This window comes from Pristis pectinata, chromosome 16, assembly GCF_009764475.1.
Source record: "Pristis pectinata isolate sPriPec2 chromosome 16, sPriPec2.1.pri, whole genome shotgun sequence".
In the NCBI taxonomy this organism is placed as follows: domain Eukaryota; kingdom Metazoa; phylum Chordata; class Chondrichthyes; order Rhinopristiformes; family Pristidae; genus Pristis; species Pristis pectinata.
Genome location: NC_067420.1, coordinates 16,515,871 through 16,538,141, shown reverse-complemented (window position 1 = coordinate 16,538,141; position 22,271 = coordinate 16,515,871). Strand labels below are relative to the sequence as shown.

The window sequence follows — 22,271 nt, the reverse complement described above, 5'->3', positions numbered from 1 at the left end:
CATGGCAGATGGCGTTTAATGTGGAGAAATGAGAGATGCTGCATTTTGGTAAGAGGCGGCAATAATAGAGTAAAAGGATAGTGTTCTAAAAGTGGTGCAAGAGCAGAAGGACATGGGCATATGGGTTTACAAGTAGTACGGCAGGTTGAGAAAGTGAGAAGGCATACATAGTTCTGCATTTTATCTGCAGAGACATAAAATATAAAAGTTGGGCTGTTATGCTGGACCTTTATGAAATACTGGTCTGGCTTCAAGTGTAGTATTCTGCTCATTTCTGGTTACTTCATTATAGGAAGGATGTGAAGACATTAGAGAGGGTCCAGAGAGCACTGAAGAAGATGGATCCAGGGATGAGGAACTATAGTTACAAGGATAGATTGGGGAGGCTGGGACTGTTTTCTATAGAGATGTCTGAAGGGCAATCCAGAATCAGGTTTATCACCACTGACTTGTATGTCATGAAATTTGTTGTTTTGCAGGAGCAGTACAGTGCAAAGATACAAAATTACTATTACAAAAGTAAATATAGTGCAAAACAAAAAGGAGTTAATGTTCATAGACCATTCGGAAATCTGATGACAGACGGGAAGAACTTGTTCCTGAATTGTTGAGTGTGGGTCTTCAGGCTCCTGTACCCCTCCTTGATGGTAGGAATGAGAAGAGGGTATTGGTTTATTATTGTCACTTGTACCGAGGTACAGTGAAAAACTTGTCTTGCATTCCAATCGTACAGGTCAATTCATTACACAGTGCAGTTACATTGAGTTAGTATGGAGTGCATTGAGGTAGTACAGGTAAAAACAATAACAGTACAGAGTAAAAAGTGTCACAGCTACAGAGAAAGTGCAGTGCAGGTAGACAAAGTGCAAGGTCACAACAAGGTAGATAGTGAGGTCAGAGTCCATCTCATCGTATAAGTGAACCTTCAATAGTCTTATCACAGTGGGGTAGAAGCTGTCCTTAAGCCTGGTGGTATGTGCCCTCAGGCTCCTGTATCTTCTACCTGATGGAAGAGAGAAGAGAGAATGACCTGGGTGGGTGGGGTCTTTGATTACGTTGGCTGCTTCGCCAAGGCAGCGAGAGGTAAAGACGGAGTCCAAGGAGGGGAGGCTGGTTTCCGTGACATGCAGGGCTGTGTCCACTACTCTCTGCAGTTTCTTGCAGTCCTGGGCAGAGCAGTTGCTGTACCAAGCCATGATGCATCCAGATAGGATGCTTTCTATGGTGAATCGATAAAAGTCCCAGATGGTAAGGGTATAAAATTAGGAAGTTTCTGGACAGAGTGGATACAGGCGAGGTTATTTCCACTGTGGAGGGGTCGAGGATGAGAAATCATAGGTAGAAAAGGGGAAAGAGAATTAAGAGTGACATAAGAAATTTTTTAAAAACACAGTTTGTGGTTGGAATCTACAATGCACTACTTGCAGTTGGAGTACTGGCATTCAAGAGGGAGATTGATAAATATACAGTGAGGAAAAATTTGCAAGGCTATAGAGAAGGGGCTGGGGCAGTGTGATGAAACCCGTGAGGTGGCGTATTAGTGAGCTGATTTAGGCACGATGGCCAAATGCTGTAACTATTATATCGTTGTATTTGCACAGTGACTTTGATTAACATACTAACGCTGTTGTGCTCCCGAGGATATTGCTGATTTGCTAAGCTATCAAATACTACAGCTAAGGAAAAGACATACCACTGTACAGAACTATTGTATTGGTGAATTATATCAAGAGTAATGACTGAGCACAGCATGTGTTTTTTTTAAAAAAGTTAATATTGAAGACACCAAAAAAAAAATCTGCAAAATTAAGCAACAATCTTCCAAACACAGGGTCTTTAAACAACCAGATTATGTTGTCAAATATCCAAACAAATGCTCTTCAGCTGAAGCCACACGATATACAGAGGCAAGACTACAAGCCAATTATCTCCTAAAGGGAACCAAAAGATGACTCTAAAACCATTGCATCTTTTGAGATGAGTGGCTGGACAAACTTGTATACTGTTCAGTTGCTGTTGCTCATCAATGCTTCTTTCAGGTCCCCAACAAATCCTGTATCCCCCTTTTTATATTTTTGTTCCCTTATTCAAATAATAATTGCGTTCAGGTTCTGCTACTGCAGCTCAAGGTACCATAAAATGCAAATATAATCAACAAGAGCACCTACTACGGAAAGTAAAAATTGTACTGGGTCCTTCTATTGAATCAAGAAGAAATTAATAGGGCAATATTCTTCAGCATCTGTAGGTCACAGCATTTAGATATGAGGGGTTCAACCAGTTTTAGATCATACATTTGAGAGGAATAATTCAATTATTTTGCAGGTATTAAACTTACTGGGGATATTTAAAGATGAAGTTCATCACTTTAATGATGAAGTTCGAACAGTCAAATAAGTTTCAAGTTAAAAGATGTTATCCTATTTTGAAGTGCTAGCACTTTTCCCAGCCGGATTGGAGAGGATTGAGTAATTGCTGTAAATCAAACCTGATGGCCATATTGCTGTAAGTGACACGATTCATTTTACACCTATAATCACAAATTTGTTTGCAACAATCTTTCATTCACTGAAAGTATCCACAGTAATGACTCCATTTTCACTGGGAAGAATTTGCTGGTGTTTCTGTTAGAAGTCTTGTTCCACCATACTCCTACTGATTCTCAATAACTTCAGTTTGCTTGCAGTACAGACAGAGTGCATTCACATGCCCCACCTAGTCTCTCTGACAAAGCGTTGTTAATAGACACATAATTTTGAAAAGTTCTCAGGTTCAATCTCTGGTCTTAAGTCCACTGATCTCGGCTTGACCAGTGATAAGAGTTTTAAGATTGCTCCAAAGCCCCTTGAAATTGGTGGTCAAAAGGGAACTAAAAGAAATCAGTTTCCTCCTCATCAATAGTACAGAAACAGTCCAAGATTAGTTCAGGACACTCAAAAATTTTCACACATATTGACATTAATTTGTTACTGGACAGCAATCAATGCCCATACGCTAGCAAGAAACAGACAGTTACAAGAGGAAGTAGAACAATAGCTTTCTTCTTCCTCTTTATTCCATATAGAAGGGTGGGAGGCCAATCACCACTTGTCTTACACCATGAAACCACTTCACTTATCTCAACCAACGTAAAGGCTCAGAGATCTGCATACACAAGTTTTATTTCTTTATAAAAAAGGTTCCCGTTTACAATTACTAGGGCCTATTTAAATGAGCACCTAATCATTAGTAAGAATTTATAATTAATGGAGCAGTCTCAAAGAACAGACTGGAGCTAATGCCAAGATTAAACAGCAACATTTTAACTACATGTATTTCTTTCCATACTTACTGCAATCCCCGTTAGTAAATGGAACACTAGTGACTTCTTCCTTAACTTTCCGATGAATATTGGCAGACGTTAAATCTAAGGCAGCATCGTTTGTCAGTTCGGATGTCTCAACAGGCTCAACTTTTGTTGTTGGATTTTCACTAGGAAACCCTGGCGACTTGGACACGTGACTGCCATTAAAACTATTAGCAGGGGACGAAGCTTGAAACAATGCCGATTCTGCAGCACCTGGGCTCTGATTATTCTGGTATTCTTGATCTCCTACCGCTGAAAAAGAATCATTAGCCATACCTTCACTTTCGGGGGAGCCATTCTCACTGGATTTTAAACTGCTTTGTCGTTGCAAGCTCACATTGGAATTCGAGTTAATCATTTTCATCTGACTTTCCAAAGCAGCTATATTGGAGAATACCAGCAGAGGAGAGTTGGCCGGTAAGTCACTATAAGGCAAAACCGGTTTTGAATACTCAGTTGTAGGCACCTTTGTACTTTTCTCCCCTTCCAACTCAGATTCATCCATATTTTCATCAGTAAAACTGCTGTCAAGTTCAGCATTTTCATCAGCCAAAGCTGGCTCTGGATCAGAACCATCATAATAGCCTTCAGGCAGAGGGGTGTTCGGGATCTGACCTCCCATGTGCATTCTAATGTGCTGCTGAAGGACAACAGCATTAGTGAATCTCTTGTGGCAAATTGGGCATGAATGTTGTACTCGCAAAGGAGGCTTTGCCCTATGAACTCCATAGTGAGTCTTGAGGTTGCCTTTTGTGGAAAAAGCCCTACCACATACTTTACATTTGAATGGCCTTTCACCAGTGTGGGTACGATAATGCATTTTTAGTGAGCTCTGGCAACTTAGTATACGATGGCACACAGCACATTCATTTGGGTCAGTTGATGTTTTGTCTATATTTTCCACTAACTGTTGAAGCTTGGATGTCTCAGATGTTTGGCTATTATCAAGTACATTACCAAAAGGTTGCTTAGGCTTTGATGTTTCAGACATTATGGAAGTAGTCAAAGTAGGTGCATTGCCATTCTCATTTGTAGACTTAACTTCTACATTAGATTCGTAGCTGCTGATATTTGATGACAAAGATGCAGTTTCACTTACTGCTGGAGATCGTCTTTGCAGGAAATCACTTGCAGGTACTTTATCTGAAGTGTCCTCAAAAGTAGTCGACAGATTCAACCCAATGGAATTGGGCAACGTTTGCAAGACAGGTTTGGTGTCTGCCCAATTTGCAGAATTATCAACAGGTATAGACATACCATATGGAATTCCACTGCTAGTTGGAACATTGTCCAAATGTTCCGGAACAGGATATGGGTTCATCCGGATATGCGGGTACTTCTCTTTATGTCGCTGGAAATGAACCTTCAGATTACCCTTAGTTGTAAAACGATTACCGCAGATATTGCATTTGTAAGGTCGTTCACCTGTGTGGGAACGGATATGAATCTGCAGGGCACTGTCATTTCCAAATACTTTGCCACAAAACTTGCACTTGTGTTTGAAAAAGGACTCCTCCGAACTGGACTTTGTTTCAAACACTGCAACATTTGGAGGCTTGCCTTTCTGATTTCGTGCCGCTGAAGCTGCAGATAGTCCAATCAGTGGGCTGTGAATATTTGCTGTATTTGGGGACCGAGGTAGCAAGGGATTTGGAAATCTCGTAACCGAGCCGGTAAGGTTGCCATGTTTCAGCCTGGCTGGATTTTCAGAGCACAAGATGGAATCAGGTTTGGAGGTTAGTGAAGTTAGAGTACTAGTAGTTTGGAGAGATGCTGACTCAGAGTGGTGCAAGCCTTTGCTAAAATGAGTTGAAGCAATGGAAGAATGAGGTATCTGTACTGGTTTAAAACCTTCTATTGAGTAGCTCTGGCTACCCACTTTCTGCCCAATTAAAGCAGCAGCAGCAGAAAGCTGCTGTGAAAGGTGTGCCCCCAGTGCTTTAAGGGGGTCTGCAGCTGCAACAATGGATGGATGCAGAGAATGAGGTGCCATCATTGCCACCTGGATGCGGATTTGTTCAGTTAACTGAATCTGTTGAAGTTGTTGCTGCTGCAAGCAGACCAATTGCTCAAGCAAGATTGGAATGACATTGACGCTTGCAGTTGCATTCGAGTTGTTGGCAGGAGTATTGTCTGGAACGTGCTGAGTCACTGCGACTTTAGTGTTGTGAATAGTCTCCAATGTGACATTAGTGTTTGGTATTTTAGACTGGGACACATAGCTAACATCAGAGGTTGGATGTAAACTTGTAGCAGCATTAGAGGCACATGGTTTTTGAGATTCTACATTATCAACATTCATTTCAGCAGTTTCACTCTCTTCACGCACTCTTTCTTCAGGGCTATCATTGTTTTTAGATTGATTGTTCATTTGGCCATTTGGAAAGTTATCTGGACAAGACTCTGGGCAGTCCTTTGGAGGCATTTCCCTCTCGCCTTCATTCATAATCAAAACTGGTGGGTTTTTAGTGCAATTTTTCCTGTGCTCAAGGAACTTGGAAAGATCAAAGAACTCGGCACAACATTTCTTACAGATGTTGGTTTCGTCGGTCCTGCATTTCTTTGCGCTCATTTCCCCAACTCCATCATTTTGACATCCTTGAGAACCTGCAAAGTAATAACAGAAGCACAATAACTGCTTAGTATAAGCAAACACCCATGCGTCAAAACCATGGAAAGCAGACTTGACAATGCATACTTTTGGGAGCATTTTTTCCCTCTCTAATGAAATGATGAGCCCACCAGTTACAAATGACCATCACAATTAACTTTATAATAGATTCATTGGTAGATTATTTCCACCACTGCCAAGTTTGACAAAAAAAAGTGAGAATATCAATTAGAAAATGCAATTGCTCAAGTTGATGGAAAATATACAACAATTAAAACACAAGTGCAAACCATAATGGAGTTATCATTTCATTTGATCTGTTTCTTTTTGGGAGTGATAGAATTTTTGTGACTTGGCTTCCAGTCCTCTGACAATGAGCCGTTCACAGATTCCAAGAGCAAGAGTCTCAAAAAGACTAAAGTCTCCTTCCTACAAACAATAGTCCCCCACTGCCCAGCTAATTCACATCATATACAAAATGTGCTTACTGCCCAATGTGCGCAGTTCTAAAAACAAAATTGCTGGCATTAATTGGAGTTCTTAAAATAATTGCATTATTGTTTCTATGATGAGATGAGTCAAGTAAATTCTATTCATTGATAATCACAATCTTGGCAGTGAAATCTTTGGAAATATTCTGCAAAGTACATGTGGCTTCATATTTCATTAACCAGAATGGACAGAGAGAGAGCAGAGGGCATGGCTGGTTCCAATGTCCAGTAGTGTTTTCTTTAAGTTTGCTGCAAAGCAGCACTCTTTCTTCAATTTCCTTCCTATTCTCCTCATCACATCAGATCAAGTATGGTCAAACAAATGCAGACGTGCTAAAAACAATTAAAACTCATTTTAACCAGGTGATCAGATTCTGGCAAGAACCAACATCTATAGTTGTTTCTTAGGAACTTGCTTCCCATTTTGGCACTGTAAACAAGGAATCAAACATCATTGTACAAATCCTTTGTGACCCCAAATAGAGAAGCAAGTCCTCACTTAGAGTACAGCTACTCAAGTAGATAGTTGGATATTATGTTTAACAAACTATATTGGAAACTGCCCTGTTAAAAGAGATTCAGAATTTTTTTTGTTAAATGAATTCTGGATTTGCATTTAGAAATTTAGAGAAAAGTTGCAGTATGTAAATATGAAGAACAGCAGGATGAGGTGCAATTCAATTCTTTCCACCCTTTCTCTTCAATGCTCCTAACTTTTCAACATTACACACACTCTCTCAATTTACCCAAGGCATCAGGAGTTTGGAAACACACGATCCCAATGAGGAAGAATCCCAGGACAAAAGGCTAATATTGTACAAGCTCCCAAGATTCCCACCAATCACCATGATTCTGTTGCATGTATCTACCTGTGATGTGCTACATTTATTAGAGATAAATATCCAAGCCACATTGTTCCTACACGAGTACAAAATGCACAGGCTGTTTTATCTTGTAAACTTTAACTTGTGGAATGCTCTTTTCTTAAAATGGATGACTGTTTACAGCATTTAACCACTTGCCTGGAATTTCATCACAAGGAAGACAACATGCCTTTAAATGGAAGAAACTAAAAATTAAACCACAAGCAGATCAGTTTAATTACTGCCAGTAAGTCCATTAGGAAATGCCTGAAGGGATTGTCAGCAACACTAAATCACCATGCTAAATAATCACTAAACATCTGTGCATTTAAGATTAGAGACAGGATAATCGAAATGCCCATAGCTTTGTGCTCTCTTCTCACCTTCCTTCCCCCTCCAAGCACACAAGTAACCCCTTTAGTTTGAAAGCTGTTTAACAATATTACCTTAACATAACAAGAATGTTTAGTTAGTTGCAGGACAAACACATACATTCCTTCATCTGGTAAATAATGTGCAAAACACGTTTTAAAAATCATTAGTTTACTATTTCACACTGAAGATTGATTCATCGTCAGAATTAATCCTTGATCAAATCACATGAATGAAAGACCAGAAGGAAAGCAGAGTGGCTGAAAGAGAAGGAATGGAAATAAATAATTTGACAGGAAGAGAGTTTAATTAGATCCAAGTTATAATGAATATGGGTTTTCAGTGGCAATGACAGATGAAGGAAATGGACACAAAAATTATGCAGAAAACCCAACATTCAGGATAAAGTTTTTATCCAAAATGGCAATTCTTGTTTTTTTTAATTCCATTCAAGCCTCTAGTGTGTCCTAATGAAAAATTTGTGCACTCAAGTTTCATTACCTATTTTAACTCTAGAGGGAGCTACAACACATTGCAGACCATTCCTTAAACTTCCATGAGGAAATGAACAAAAACAAATTCATGAGTTCAAAAAAAGTGGACATTTTTGAAAATAATTCAGCATCTCAGGTCAGTAAGCAAGTCAACCGATAAGAGCTATAATCCTACAGCAGCTCCGAAATAAGGAAAATTAATAGTAAGATCACGAATATGGCTTCCATTTAAGATAACCAAAGTACTTTTATGGAGGGAAAAAAAGGTACACATTGACCACTGTTTGCAGCTATTAACATAATTAACAAAGATGTACAATTAATCCAGCTTTTCAAACCATGTAAACTTCAATTCATGAAAAACTTTGTCATCCATATCCTAACTTCCACTTTTTCCAGCACCCCAGATTAACTGGTCGACACTCCCTCCTGGTCCAGCAATACCAAATTTAAAGCCTTCACTTGAGACACAAGAAACTGCAGATGCTGGAATCTGGAGCAGAAAAAAAACCCATTGAGTTCCTCCAGTAGTTTGTTTTTTTTCTCTGCTTAAAATCTTCATTCTCGTTTACAATCCCCTCCTTTGCCCCTCCCATCTGTCACCCCTGTCAGCTTGATAACACACTGTGGTATCTGAACTGCTCTTGTTCTGGCTGGTTGCACATCCTTACTTTCACAGCCCCTTCACTGACTGAATAGGTCCCCAAGTTATAGAATTCCTTCCTCAAACTGCTGCACTGGTGGTCTCCTTTAAAAGGTGTTCTTTAAAACCAACTTCCACCAAGTTTTTGACCATCTGTCTTTGTGGGTCAGTATTAAGTTTTACTTGACAACACTCCAATCACCTTGTAAAGTTTTACTCTATTGAAAGACACCATATAAGCAAAAGTTAAACTTTTTAATCAAAGAAAGTAATTTACAGAATTCTTCACTTTCTCCCCCCCCCCCCCACCACTACCCTATTCTATTTCCCACCCACTACCTTGAAGTGTAAAATGTGTTTGAGGTTGGATCGTTGAACAGAAAGACTCAAATAGGTTAACCAAATCACATCATCCGCTCTCTAGAAATGCAGACTCTATTCCATCTCCGAAGGATGCAGTGCAATCAAAACATTGCCAATAGACCATCTATAGTCATGCATTCAATGACTACATCTCAATGAAGTGCATCACCATGCACAATGTAATTATATAACTCAGGAACAAAAAGATAATGAGAACAGGTGAAGTACGAGTGTCCTTGAAAATATGTCTTTTCAAAGAATACAAGAGGAATGTAACACAAACATACTTAAATAATCAGCAAGATTAAACACATCCCAAGTGTGAAAACTGAATTTTATAGAAACAAACACCCATAATATCAAATGTCAATTTCCAATGCCTCTGTGTGCCAATGGATATTTATGTACAATGGACATATTTGCATGAATCAAATGACAAAACATTAGTGTTGCAAAACTGTTACAAAAGCTCTTCTCTAAATCCATACAGAGGGAGGGTGAAGAAAGCTATCATATTACAACTTCATTACTCTGGAATTCTACAGGCAAATCTAATCAATCAAGGCATGTCCAAAACTAATTAGTTTACATCAAAATGTAATAACATTTTAAAAATTAAGAAAAGATATTACAAATAGACAAGTAGCTTACTATTTGCATAATAAAAATGGTAGGATAGACTAGTTCAATGTTTCACAAGAGGAAATGTGAAAAACTCAGCTTTTTGCCCAATTTCGGAAAAAATGCTACATACTTAGTTCTCTCACAAGACAATTAAGCATTCATGCTTCACTTTCTGTTGACAAAGCAACAAGCAGAAACTCTTCACCAGATCTGCAGAGATATTTCCATGCACAATGTCAGATCAAGCAATCAGATGAGTTTTAGCTACCACAGGCAGTCCCCAGGTCATGACAGGGTTCCATTGCTGAGAACTGTTTGTAACCCAAACCGTTCGCAAGTTGGAAATGAACAAAAACTGTGGGAGAGGGTCAGAGAAACAACTGTCATGGGAGAACAAGCAGGCATGGGAAGAGCAGCTGGCAACTGACCTCACTGCTTCAGTGAGCGCAAGTGAGAGCACGCGAGAGAGAGAGCGTCTTCTCAGTGCTCCCAGCCCTCAAATGTTGTAGTTCAGGGAGGGAAGGGGATTCTCCCCACCCCACCCCGCCAAAAAAAGGATGAGGAGATAAGGCAAACGTGGAAATTCCCCATTTCCACCCGGCAGAAGATGCCTGCAGCCCCACGCCAAATCCATCACTATCGCTAAACACTATCATATGTACAGTGTTTCTGTAAATCAGGATTCATAACCCAGGGAGGACCTGTAATTGGTAGCCATCATAATAGTCACTTTCTGGACCAAAATACTTGAACAATAACTGTAGCTAAGTAATCATAAAAAGGAAATAAAGGCATGAAGAGGCCATTCACCTGTTTGGAGTCTACTCTACTATTCCATATCATTGCTGATCTACCTCTTCCCCTTTTTAGTCTCTCCACAGCAGTCTGTATCCAGCAGTATTGTTTGTAAACCAATATATTTCACAATTATGCATCCACAGCTTTGTAGATTAGAGAATTTCAGATTTACACAATGTTAGCTACTCTTCATTAATTGGAAGAAATTTCCCCTCTCTAAATGGCCTGCCTCCAAGTCCAAGGCTTTAATCCCAGCTCTCATCTCCCCAGCCAATGAAATCATCATTCCAGAATCACCTTCTCATTTAAAGTATTGAATGAGGTTAACTAACTTCTGGAGAAGCTCATCACAAGGCTCACAAATCATCATCAATCCCAACTGTGGCTACAAATGTGGACAGGTGTGCTCAGGAGGAGATGCAAGGGGTGAAGATGGGCAGTCTATGTGAGGGCAGGAAGAGGTCAGAGAGCCAGTGAGGGGTGTTGAAACACCTAAGGAGTTCAGGGACAGAGAGGATTCCAGGTGCGAGGGTTCAATAGGAGGATGCAAGACAAGGAAGGAGGCAGTGGACACAGGCATCTGTGTCCATGGTCCAAGCTTGCATGTGAGAGGAAGCACATATGGGTAGCACAACATGGATGATTGAATACTAACTACTAAATTAAGTGTTAAAATGGCTCTCACATTGAAGGTTTTTGTTTGCCGAAAGAGACCCGCTCCCTGTAAAACCGAAGATCACTGTTCTAGGGGAAAACATGCCTGGTCTGGTTAAATTTCTTCCCTTAGGACAACTCACTCATTCCAGAAGTCTCCACTGCTCTCCCTCCAAAAATGACAATCGCATTCTTCCGTAGGCAAGGATCCCAAAACTACACAGGTAGTATCCTGGACGTGGTCTCAGCAATACCCAATGTGAATACTCACTCTTTACATTTGTATTCCAGTCCCATTACAATTAAAAGGCTAACTGGTTTTTTTATTTCGTGAGGTATTCCACGTTACCTTGACTTGTGTACAAGGTCATCCAGGTGTATCTAAACAACGTTTCGCAAATATCACTTTTTGAAAAAAGTTTTTCTAATCAAGGTGTAAATCTTCCCATTATATTCCATCAGCCAGGTTTTAAAATTACTCACTTAACCCATTTACATTCTTATATATTGGTTAGAGTGTTACCACATAGAAGCAGGCTCTTTGGCCCATCAAGTCTGTGCCAACCCATTTACACTAACCCCATTTTATTCTCCCTTCAGGCTCATCAACTCTCTGCAGATCCTACCACTCACCCCCATGCTAGGAGCAAATTTGCAATGGCAGTTTAATCTACTAACCTGACCATCTTTGGAACGTGGGAGGAAACTGGAGCACCAGAGGGAAACGCAAGAGGTCAGAGACAGAATATGTAAAACTCCACATAGACAATACCAAAGGTCAGGATCAAAACTGTATCACAGGAAATGAGAGACAACAGAACTACGTGCCACCCCAATTTGTCATTAATATACCCAAATACACGCCTTCCTCATCTATGCTCTTGCAAAGAGAGGACCAAATATCAGCAGTTGCAGTCTGTCAGCCCATTTATTCCTATTGTTTAGCATGAAACTGCTGCATTGTTGCAAAATCCCATCTGGTTCACTCAAGTGCAAGGAAGGAATATGCCCTCCTTGCCCAGTGTGCACATATAGAACTCCAAATCTACCAACATCAAGGACTCTTGTTGTTGACAAAACAATTTTTCTTAAATCCATAATAATATCAATCCCATGAAGTCTGACTTTCTACAGTGAAGTCTGAATCACACAACTTAAAAAGCTTCTGGAATATCAATAAAGCACATACATTCACTGATTCTCACTTACACCCTCAAAACTACCATTTATCATAATTTATTTTTCGTAAATCCATATCAACATCCTTATTAACAGAATCTATTATTTCCCCAAACAATATCAGGCTGACTGGTTTATAGTTCCAAATTTTTTTGGTCTTTAATATCAGGATTACACTCATCTTCCAATCCATGGGGACTATTTTAAAATCTAGGGAATTTTGGAGAATCAAATTAATATCCTCTCTGCAGCCACTACTCAAAACACTCTAGGATGTAGATTATGAACTGATCTCAAAAATGATTAATCTTTCACCCCCATTAAATCTCTCCAGTATTACTACTTTACTAAATAAGAAATTCAAGTTTCTCATTCTTATTGTCCTTCTTGTGAAGATAAACATTTTGGAAATAATTGGAAAAGTTAAATATAATCTGTATTTCTTCAGATGCCAATATAATTTCTCTTCCTCTTAAAAGGGGCTACATCTTCTTTTGCTGATCTTTTCCTTTATACAAACTTCAGCCTTTCAATATTTTCCCCCTCTGCTAAGATGTACAGCTATCTTTTGCCAAATTTTAAAATTCTCAAGCTTGCCTTTTTACCAATTCTTAAAAGCTTTTATACCATCCTACCTTTGATAGTCATAGTTGTTCATTTTCAATATTTAAGTTGAGGGACTTGCATACTCAGTACTAGTTATGAATCTCTACATGTCTATTAGACATCATACCATACAATAATAGTTTCCAAATCAACCATAATCACTATACCCCCCCACACTTAGATAATTCGTCCAGGTGTACAACATGCTTCAGACTCAAGGAGAGAAAAGAAAATCAGTCAAACCCATTACATGATGCTTTTATCAAAAATACCCTCTTCCTTGGCTGGTTTCCTTGTTCAAAAAAAACTCTCCTGCCTTACCAGAACTTGCCTCAGAAAAAGTGTGATTCGTCAGTGATTAGTGTATCTTAATTTGAACCAAAGCTTCTCAAACTCCTCAAAAAGAATTTCATTCTGGTTCTTCCTTCATAGGTTTCTACATCATCCAAAACAACTGATCTATCTCTACTCGCTGCAAGGTACTGTCTTTAAACTTGGTATGAGGCGACAATACACCTTTTGGAACTCCTGGTCATTGCTGCCAAACTCCAACTATATCCCCCACCACATTTCTTTTCCTGCTCCCACCCAACTGAATGGCCTACTCATTCAATCTACAAACTGCCTCTTTTAGGCAGATGGCAAGAACCTTGGGAAATGGCAAAAGCTACAATGCCTGCATTACTGTATCTGGACTCCCCTATACAACTAACCTTGCAGTGAAAAACTTACAACTCCTATTAAGCCACAATACTTAACACAAGAGTCAGGAAAACAAAGTAAAAGTGCCATTTACTTCAAATTTTATCAAAAACACAATATCTTAATGAGCACAGTGCATGTACTCCCCATTTCAATAAATAATTAAGACAGACATCTGAAAACACAATGCATTTGTCGATATTCATAAACATCACTGTGTGCACAAGGCAATGCATTAAATAAAATGGAAAAGAAAATAGTTTACCCAATCCTCAAACCCAACCATAAACCTCTAAAAAGGACTCCAGGCCATTCAGAAGAAAAAAATACATGAAAGCTAAGCATCCTAAAGCCTAGATATCAGAGAGCTCAGAGAGCAGACATTTTCCACTCCCCCAATTCCTCTGTCCATCTCAAAAACCACCATCCTTCACAGCATCAGATTGATCTAGAATCTCTTAAATTCAAATATACATGGCTTTCTACAGCAAATGCAGAGGCCCAGGCAGGGCTGGAAATTCTGAAGAATCTTGCAGCCCATCCTGTTGGTGCCAACTCCTTAAAAGGAGCTCAGATCTCCCACTGAGGCTGGCCCCTAGTGCCCCAAACTGGCATCAGGTGGTTCCTCAAACTGGCATCCTGGGAGAACAAGCCCTTGCCTCTGGTCTTTTCACTCTTCCTGGTCATTGGGGTAAACTGCATAATGAAATCACCAGTTATTCCTTTCAGGAGTTGTGTCCAGCATATCCCAACCCTGTCTCCACAGGACACAACTTTCCTTCAGATGGGATTGGGAAGGGGGGAGGCACGGAATCTTGAACAATGTGGGATGTGTGCATTTAATCAATCTCTGTTCAACTGATCAGGGACAGGAGCTACACAGGTCCTTAACAAAAAAAAATGCTGTAGGTTGCTGATGCTGGATCTAGCCATGGGACATAATTGCTTCCTGGTCCAAAGTTTACTTTACATATTCAAAAAAAATTTTAAAAACGAAAACAACTGCTTGTTATCAGATTAACCAGGCCATTTGGACCGCCTCCCAGCTCTGTACTGTGATGACATCCATTTCTTTCCTCCACACCTTTGCCATCAACCTCGCTGCTAAATCACAATACCCGTTTTCTTCCCTTCCACATAAGAGCAGATTAGCCTGTACAGGACTTGCAGGAAATTAAGCAATGTGAACAGGTTATTACCATTGTTAAACGTATGCCTGCATTTTTAAAATAATTTTTAAAGAAAAATTTGTACTGTGTTATTAAATCACAAAAGATGCTTATTTTAGTTTAGGAATGCATTTTTCAATAACGTAGACTGAACACAGTTTTACTTGAGAACCATAGAAACCAAGAATTTGCCCTTTATTGCTTACACATACAGAAGTCCATCTACCTACACTGTAAGAACATGCCTTTATGTCTCAAACCTTCTATCTAATCAGTTCTTTTGAAAAAAAGATCTTCATGAAGTCTGTTAATATCATAAAACACCAATTATAATTCTGCAAAGTACAATAGAAACACAGAAGTAACCTCTGCCAGCTATTCTTGTTGCTGAACTTACTGTTTATTCCAACCACCCAAAGCCCAACTGCTTTTTTTATGGATTAAACCCTTCACAACAGGACACACATCTTGGGATTAAATAAACCTGCTGACTGCCAGCTTGTAACTGCCACATTGCAAATCACTGCTGGTAAACAGGAAGACCATTCCAGGCCATGGAGCATTGAATCTTTCATGCTCTAGTGACTAAGTGATGCTCATTCCTTGCCCCCAAAGATTCACCTTAAAAGCAGCTTCAAAAAATTAGGATACCATTCTCACCAGAATGGAGATCCAGCACAATTCTCCAGCAAAGAATGAAATACTGTGGCTGGTATTCAGTGCACACCATGTCAGAGCCATTTCTAGAGTGCCATGGGTGGAGGCTGGAAGGAGATCTCCACCCATTTACCGTTTATAAACAGTAATATTGATTGAGGGCTCACTTATTTCTTTCCTGCAGTATCTGCAAAAGCACCTTTCTTAGTGTCTTCACAGGAAAAAAAATGCTCCATAAGTTTTCAAAGTAAACATTACAATTTGTACCTGCAATTTTGTCAGTGCTCTCCTGGGGTGGGATTTATGAATGCAAGTTGGACAGACCAGTTGCAACCCTGTAGTCTCCTCCAACTTACCCCTCCCCAGAAATAACTTCCATTGTTCACCAGCCTTTACAGTTCTCTCTCAGCCAACCACAATTACCAAATCTTCATTCTATCTTTTCTTAGAAATTGGCGAGGAGTGTTGGTGCTCTTGTACAAGGATCACTGAAGATTCGTAAACATTTAGGAAGGCAAATATCTTGGCCTCTATTTCAGAGTAGAGACTTATCGCTCCAGTTACATACAGCCCCAGTGAGACCACATCTGGAAAATCTGCCTGGCAAAGGAAGGATACATTTTCAACAGACAAAGTGAATAAAGGTTCATTAGATTGGATCTTTATGGGTTTGATTTATGAGGAGAGATTAAACAGGCTGGGCCCATAAGCTCAAGGAGTTTTTAAGAATGAGCTGTGATCTTATCGAGACAAAATCGAAAACAAATTTAAAAAAACAGAAAAGCTAGAAACCCTCAGCAGGTCAGGCAGCATCTGTGAAAAAGAGAGCTAAAGTTGCAAGTCCAAAGCCCTTTGTCAGACCGAGATCTTCAAATTTCTTAAGCGACTTGACAGGGCAGAGGTTTCGTGTTTCCCCAAGGCTGGGCTGTCTAGATCCAGTGGCTAATGCCTCAAAATAAGGGAGGTCAGCCAGTCAGAACAAAGCTGAGAAGAAGTTTCTTCACACAGAGGCCAGTGAATTATTGGAATACATTGGAAAGAGCAGTGGAGTCCAACTTGCTCAGTATATTCAAGACAGCAATCATAATTTTTCCTGGACTCTTCTGGGAAAAATCATCAGATTTTTTTTCATATTATTAAGGAAAACAAATCAAGGGATATGGAGTTAGTGACACAGGTAAAAGATCTGCCGTGATCTTACTGAATGGTGCAGCAGACACAACGAGGTAGATGACACATGCCCCTGCTCATGTTCCATCTCTCCTGCCCTCCACATCTCATATCTCTCCTTTTGTCCTCTCAAGCCCTCCCCATTTTCCCTTCTTTTGAAAATATTCTCCTTTCTGACTTTTCCCAATCCTGATGCAAGATCATTGCCCTGAACCATTAATTCAATTGCTCCCCACAGTTGCTGCCTGACTCGCCAGGAATTTCCACTACTTTCAAACTTACAGGATTTTTTTTTAAAAAAGGCTTCTTGTTTTTTTTAAACTTTGCTACCAAACTAGTCCGTTTATAAATTCCAGCATTCATTACCTTATGTGGCAAAAATTGTTTAAAATGCATCATGGGGACAATGCTCTTAAAAGCAATCTGGATCTCCTTAAAGAGTTGTACATTACTGAAGTAACAAGAAGATTTCTCTCTCCAAGGCAATGACCAAAACTACTCAAAACCGCTAACCATGCAAAATTTCCAAATCATGTGCCAAAATAGTTCCATTTTTAAGAATGAAAAAGGGGTGGGTGGGGGGAAGGAGGAAGAATCATTTTGTTTTAAGAAATCCATCCAACATCACCTTAGGCCCTTCATAGCCAAAGTATTTCAGAAGTGTAGTCACTGCTGTAAATGCACAGAAACACAACAATCATTTTATACAAAGCAAGATCACAAGCAGCAATGAAGCAAGTAGCCAGGTGAATCAGGACAAAGAATTTCTTTTGTTAAGAGAGCAGTAAACAAAATACTCAACAGATCCTGAATAACTACATCTATGCCATAATAATTCTGAGTCTATGCCAATTTATAATGCAGTAATCTTATCAGTCACATTGCCCTACTCTTTCTCTGTTGCCCAGAAATTATTCTTATGTGCTTATCCAATTAACTCTGAGGCCTTTGATTGATTCTGTTTCTATCACCTTCACTGGCACTGAAATCCAGATCATAACTATTGAGTAAAAAGGAAAACTTCCTCGCATTCCCCCTTGTATCTGTTGTTCAATATTTTGTAATCCATCTCTCCCAATGCTTGAACCATCCACCATATTATCTTTAATTTTAAACTCCCTCTCAACATTCTTCACTCCAAGTGGAAAATCACCAATTTCTCCCATTTAACCTTAAGCTATAGAGCCCCCAAAGCTCTGCTATTGAAAGTTCCATATTAACAAACACATTCAATTACACCTGGTCACAGATTAAGTCGTGATCTTTACAGATCACAACAGTAGACCATTTCAAAACTACCCTTAGGACATCCTAACATTGTGGAAGGCACAATATAATGCAACTTATTTCTTGGTACTGCTAACATTGCATCAATCTTGAAATGGACAATGACCATTACATTATCTGAGCTACTCAAAATGAAATTTGCTTGTTTAATTCTTTACTAATTCCATTTCACATTAGCCATACTGATAGATATGGAATATCAAGATTACTTTTAAACAGAAATGAATTACAATATCCATCATCTTGTGCAAGTAACGCAAGTCATTCACAGATGGCTTGAAGCTATCCACTGCTTTTTGTCAAATAAGTGACGGTAACATTAGCTTTAGTTTCTCTGCCTTACCCTAGTGAAAGGGGAAAGGAAAACCATAAACAGGCATCAACACTCCCAACTGCTGCTGCTTAAGTCGACCTGGACGTGCACATTTATTGACACAGCAAGAGCAGAAACAAACTAAGTTACTCCCCCACTTTTTGCAGCAATTTTACAATACTTACCATCTTGACAATAATGAAAAAATAATCCATGCGAGTGAAGTACCAGGAGGACTCATGGGACTGAATCCAGCAATGCCCTCAATAGTGGGAGGAAAAATTGACACACTCAACCCAGGGAGCAAGGGAGAATAATATTACAAGACTTCTCCAAAATGAAATCATGGACATTGTACAGATTTATGATTAGTGCAATAGCCATACAGTTGCCAGAATGGAAATGTGTTAAACAAATTGCCCAATTATACTTAAACGAGAAACAGGCCATTTAGACATGCAAGAGATATTCCAGCCATTGCACGAACAGCACTCCTTCTCCCCCACCCTAAGTGCCTCCCCATTCTGACAGAACTGTACCATTCAATAGCAGTTAGCACATCACTGTTCACTTCACTCATGCACAACACTAAAGCTGACCAGTAAAACCCACTTCCTGTTAACCTCTTGTAACAAGATACCATATTCAAGTCCTTAGTTCCCCAATATATACTTACAAACAGAGCCAAAGGAAAGCAGCTGAACTCCGTAAGTTAAAAGCCCGAGAAGAAACAGTTGTCTTTGTCTCATTAGTGAGGCGCTCTGAATTTCCTGTATAGATTGTAATCAGTGTTTTTACCCTCACTAGAGGCTGCCATTGACATCCTTGTTAGCTCTGATTTCTTAGATAAGCTCAAATAAATTAAAGCAATTGATTTGGAAACAGTTAAGTAGAACAGACATGCCATATTGTGGTCTTTTACAGTACATACCAATCCAGTACCTGGTGAAAAGCAGCAGGTATCACAATGGAAACCTCATTCTCAAGATGCATTAAACCTTGAAGCAATTAAAACCTGGAGTTTAGAAGTGGTAGCCTCTTTCTCAGGGGGAGGCTGTATTTTGTGATTGACAAATTGTAGAAGTACAGTAGAAACACCACTTATTTCACCAAGATCTTTGAAATGTAATCATCTGAAACATTGCAAATACATGTACAAATATGTTAGGCACAATTCCTCTAACAAGATTTGATATGTTGCTGGGTACCCACGTCTCTAATGACACTACTTGATTCTGCTTAAGCAATCACTAAGCAGAATTTCATTGCAGTTGGCTCAAACTTAAATGTCACTTGCAATGATAATTAAAAATAGCCAAATAGATTCAAGTAAACCAGAAGCAAAGAATACTTGCTGCCATCATAAATAGGTTTTTCTTTTTATGGATGAGAGTAGCAGACACAGCATAGCACTGACCAGTGTTCATGCTCTACTTCACACAGAGGTCAAACACCCTCTAATAATACAGGTTGCTTTCAGAAATGCGAGCATGCCTGGCTTTAAACAATTAAGCAATAGTGCAGCTTTCCAATAACAAGCCAAATACTCATTCTACAGTTTAACAATGAAAAATCTAGACTATATTATCTCTAGCTAACATCAATGTTTGATCAAGCCACTGAGGGTGGAGAAGTATAAATCAAAAAGACATTCAAAAGAAAACTTCATTGTCCCCACTTCATTCTTTTATCTAGATCCTAGAATTTCAAGAATGTAATCTCCAAGCATCCTGTAATCCAATAAATGTTGGGAATGCACCAAACTCAGCAGGGAATTGAGATCCAACTGTTGCCAAATGGTATTAAGACAAAAAGCACTAACTGATTTCAACAGAGCCGATGCAAAGATAAGGACAGCATTATACTTAGTCAGTCTACAGAACAATTAAAAAGTTGTTCAAATTAACAGTTTAAAATACCACGCACCTGCACTTAAGGTGGAAACAAAACACTCTAGGGAAAAATAATTTGCAGGGGTGGCAGAAAGAGAAACACTTCATATACAGGAGAACAAACTTGATAACATTCAAGCTTTTAAACTGAATTATTAACAGAAGCATCAATTCCTCAGGCAATTCAAGTTGTTTATTTAGTAGAGTGTAAACAATATTTCTGAAAACACCATGGTTGAAAAATGGTCCCTCTTAATTAAAATCTCAGAGAATCAAAATAATGCCAAAATCTGAAGGAAAAATAAAGGACAATTCCAGATGGAAGTGCCAGCTTTTCTCATTTGGGACTTTGTCACCACCTCCCCTTAGACAATTTATGTACATAACAATTGTCATTTATAACCCATATTATTTTACATCAGGCAAACAATGACATTTGGTTTCCATCTCCCAATTCAACAGAATTAAATTCATCTTCTCTTCCCATCGTCACTTAACCCTGTTTTAGCTTTTCAAGTGCTCAATGTCTTTAAAATAAATATGTAATTAATACAGAAAGCACTTTACTGCAGTTAGTGAAGCCATGGCCGAAGCTTAAATACCACTTCAGAATACAAGAAATGCTAAACGTTTGGCTCCAGTGTCTGATCAGACTCATGCATTTTCCACCTTGAAGTTTTAAGTTTCGTTCTACGGTAGAGATAAAATGCTGCCTGTACCCAAAATCAACATCGGTATTTAAATGACACAAAATAAATTTGCACTTACATCCCATTTGCTCAGCCAGTGCAGGAAGTGCTTAACATTTAGAACACCCATTAATTTAAAAAGCAAAATGAAAAGATTAAGTCACAGAAATACACTGTCAAACAGCAAACTTAATCTCAAGCGGAGACTAGATCACCTGCTGGGGGCAGAATGCTGAAAGCTCTCTGGTAAACATCTGTTCTACTTGTACACCACTTACACAATAACTGCAACTATTAGGATTAACACAGGAGGGCACCCAAGTCAAGCAAAAAGTACAAAAATATCCAGAAGTATGAATATGACCACAAAATTAAAAATACATACAACTGTATACATTTTTAAAATTGCAGCCTTTAAGAACATTCACTCTTTAACTAGACAGCTGGGTGGAGCTGGGTGCAAAAAAAAGCAGTCTTAATTTACTTTCTAACTGCACTATACTATTCCTCATGAAATCTTCACATGCATGGCTGTGTGGAAACTGGAAGCTCCCTGTATTGGAACATGTTGCATATTTGGGGAGGTTACTCTCATGCTCTTCTGGCTGTGCTGTCTGCACTTGGTCCCAAAAGCAGAGATGCTTCCATTCTCCAGCCATGATATTCTTTACTTCTGAACATAGCTGATTGTCATCACCATTTCTTAATTTCCCCTATGTGCAATGCCTTTATGCTGTTAAAGTGTTCCAAAGCACTTTACAGTGGGAAAAAAATAAATATTGATACCAAGCCATGAAAGATAGCAAGACAGCTGGCCAAAAACACGGGCAAAGAGGTTTAAGGAGCCTCCTTAAAAGCAGAGAGAGATATATTGGATTCCTGTACATATATGCCAGGGCAGCTAAAGACACAGCTGTGAATGGTGGAAAGGGACAGTGTAAAGTGCTAGAATCTGTGTGATATCAGGGGTGGTAGGGCTGGAAGGGCTGGAGATGATTACAGAAATGGGAGGTGGGCCAAAGCCAAAATTTAAAAACAAACGATTCCCTTGCTGGCAACAGCCTGATGTAGATCAGAATGATGGACGAACAGAACTGACAAGTTTGGAAATAGGGAGCAGAGGTTTTGCTGAACAATTTGGAACTTTGGAAGGTCCAAGTTTAAATTATTTATTTTGCTGATTTGCTTACCTCCTCCTCTCCTTGGTGCAGTTACTCCAGATGGGAAATAGTGTCACAGTTTCTGGTGGAGTCAAATGCAATCATTATTCATGTGTTACTGCAATAGTTGGGGGGGAGTGGGGGGTGGTGGTGGTGGTCACAAGGTTATTTCTCCACTAGCTGAGCAC

At 39.3% G+C, this 22,271-nt stretch overlaps 1 protein-coding gene across 1 annotated transcript in view; it reads right to left on the bottom strand.

Annotated features, from left to right (window-relative positions):
- The window catches only part of sall4 (spalt-like transcription factor 4), a 40,063-nt gene that overhangs the window by 10,163 nt on the left and 7,629 nt on the right, over nucleotides 1-22,271 (bottom strand). The window contains exon 2 of the mRNA XM_052030936.1: nucleotides 3,332-5,953. Coding sequence (XP_051886896.1) covers nucleotides 3,332-5,953 — 2,622 coding nt within the window. The remainder of the gene's footprint in view (nucleotides 1-3,331; nucleotides 5,954-22,271) is intronic.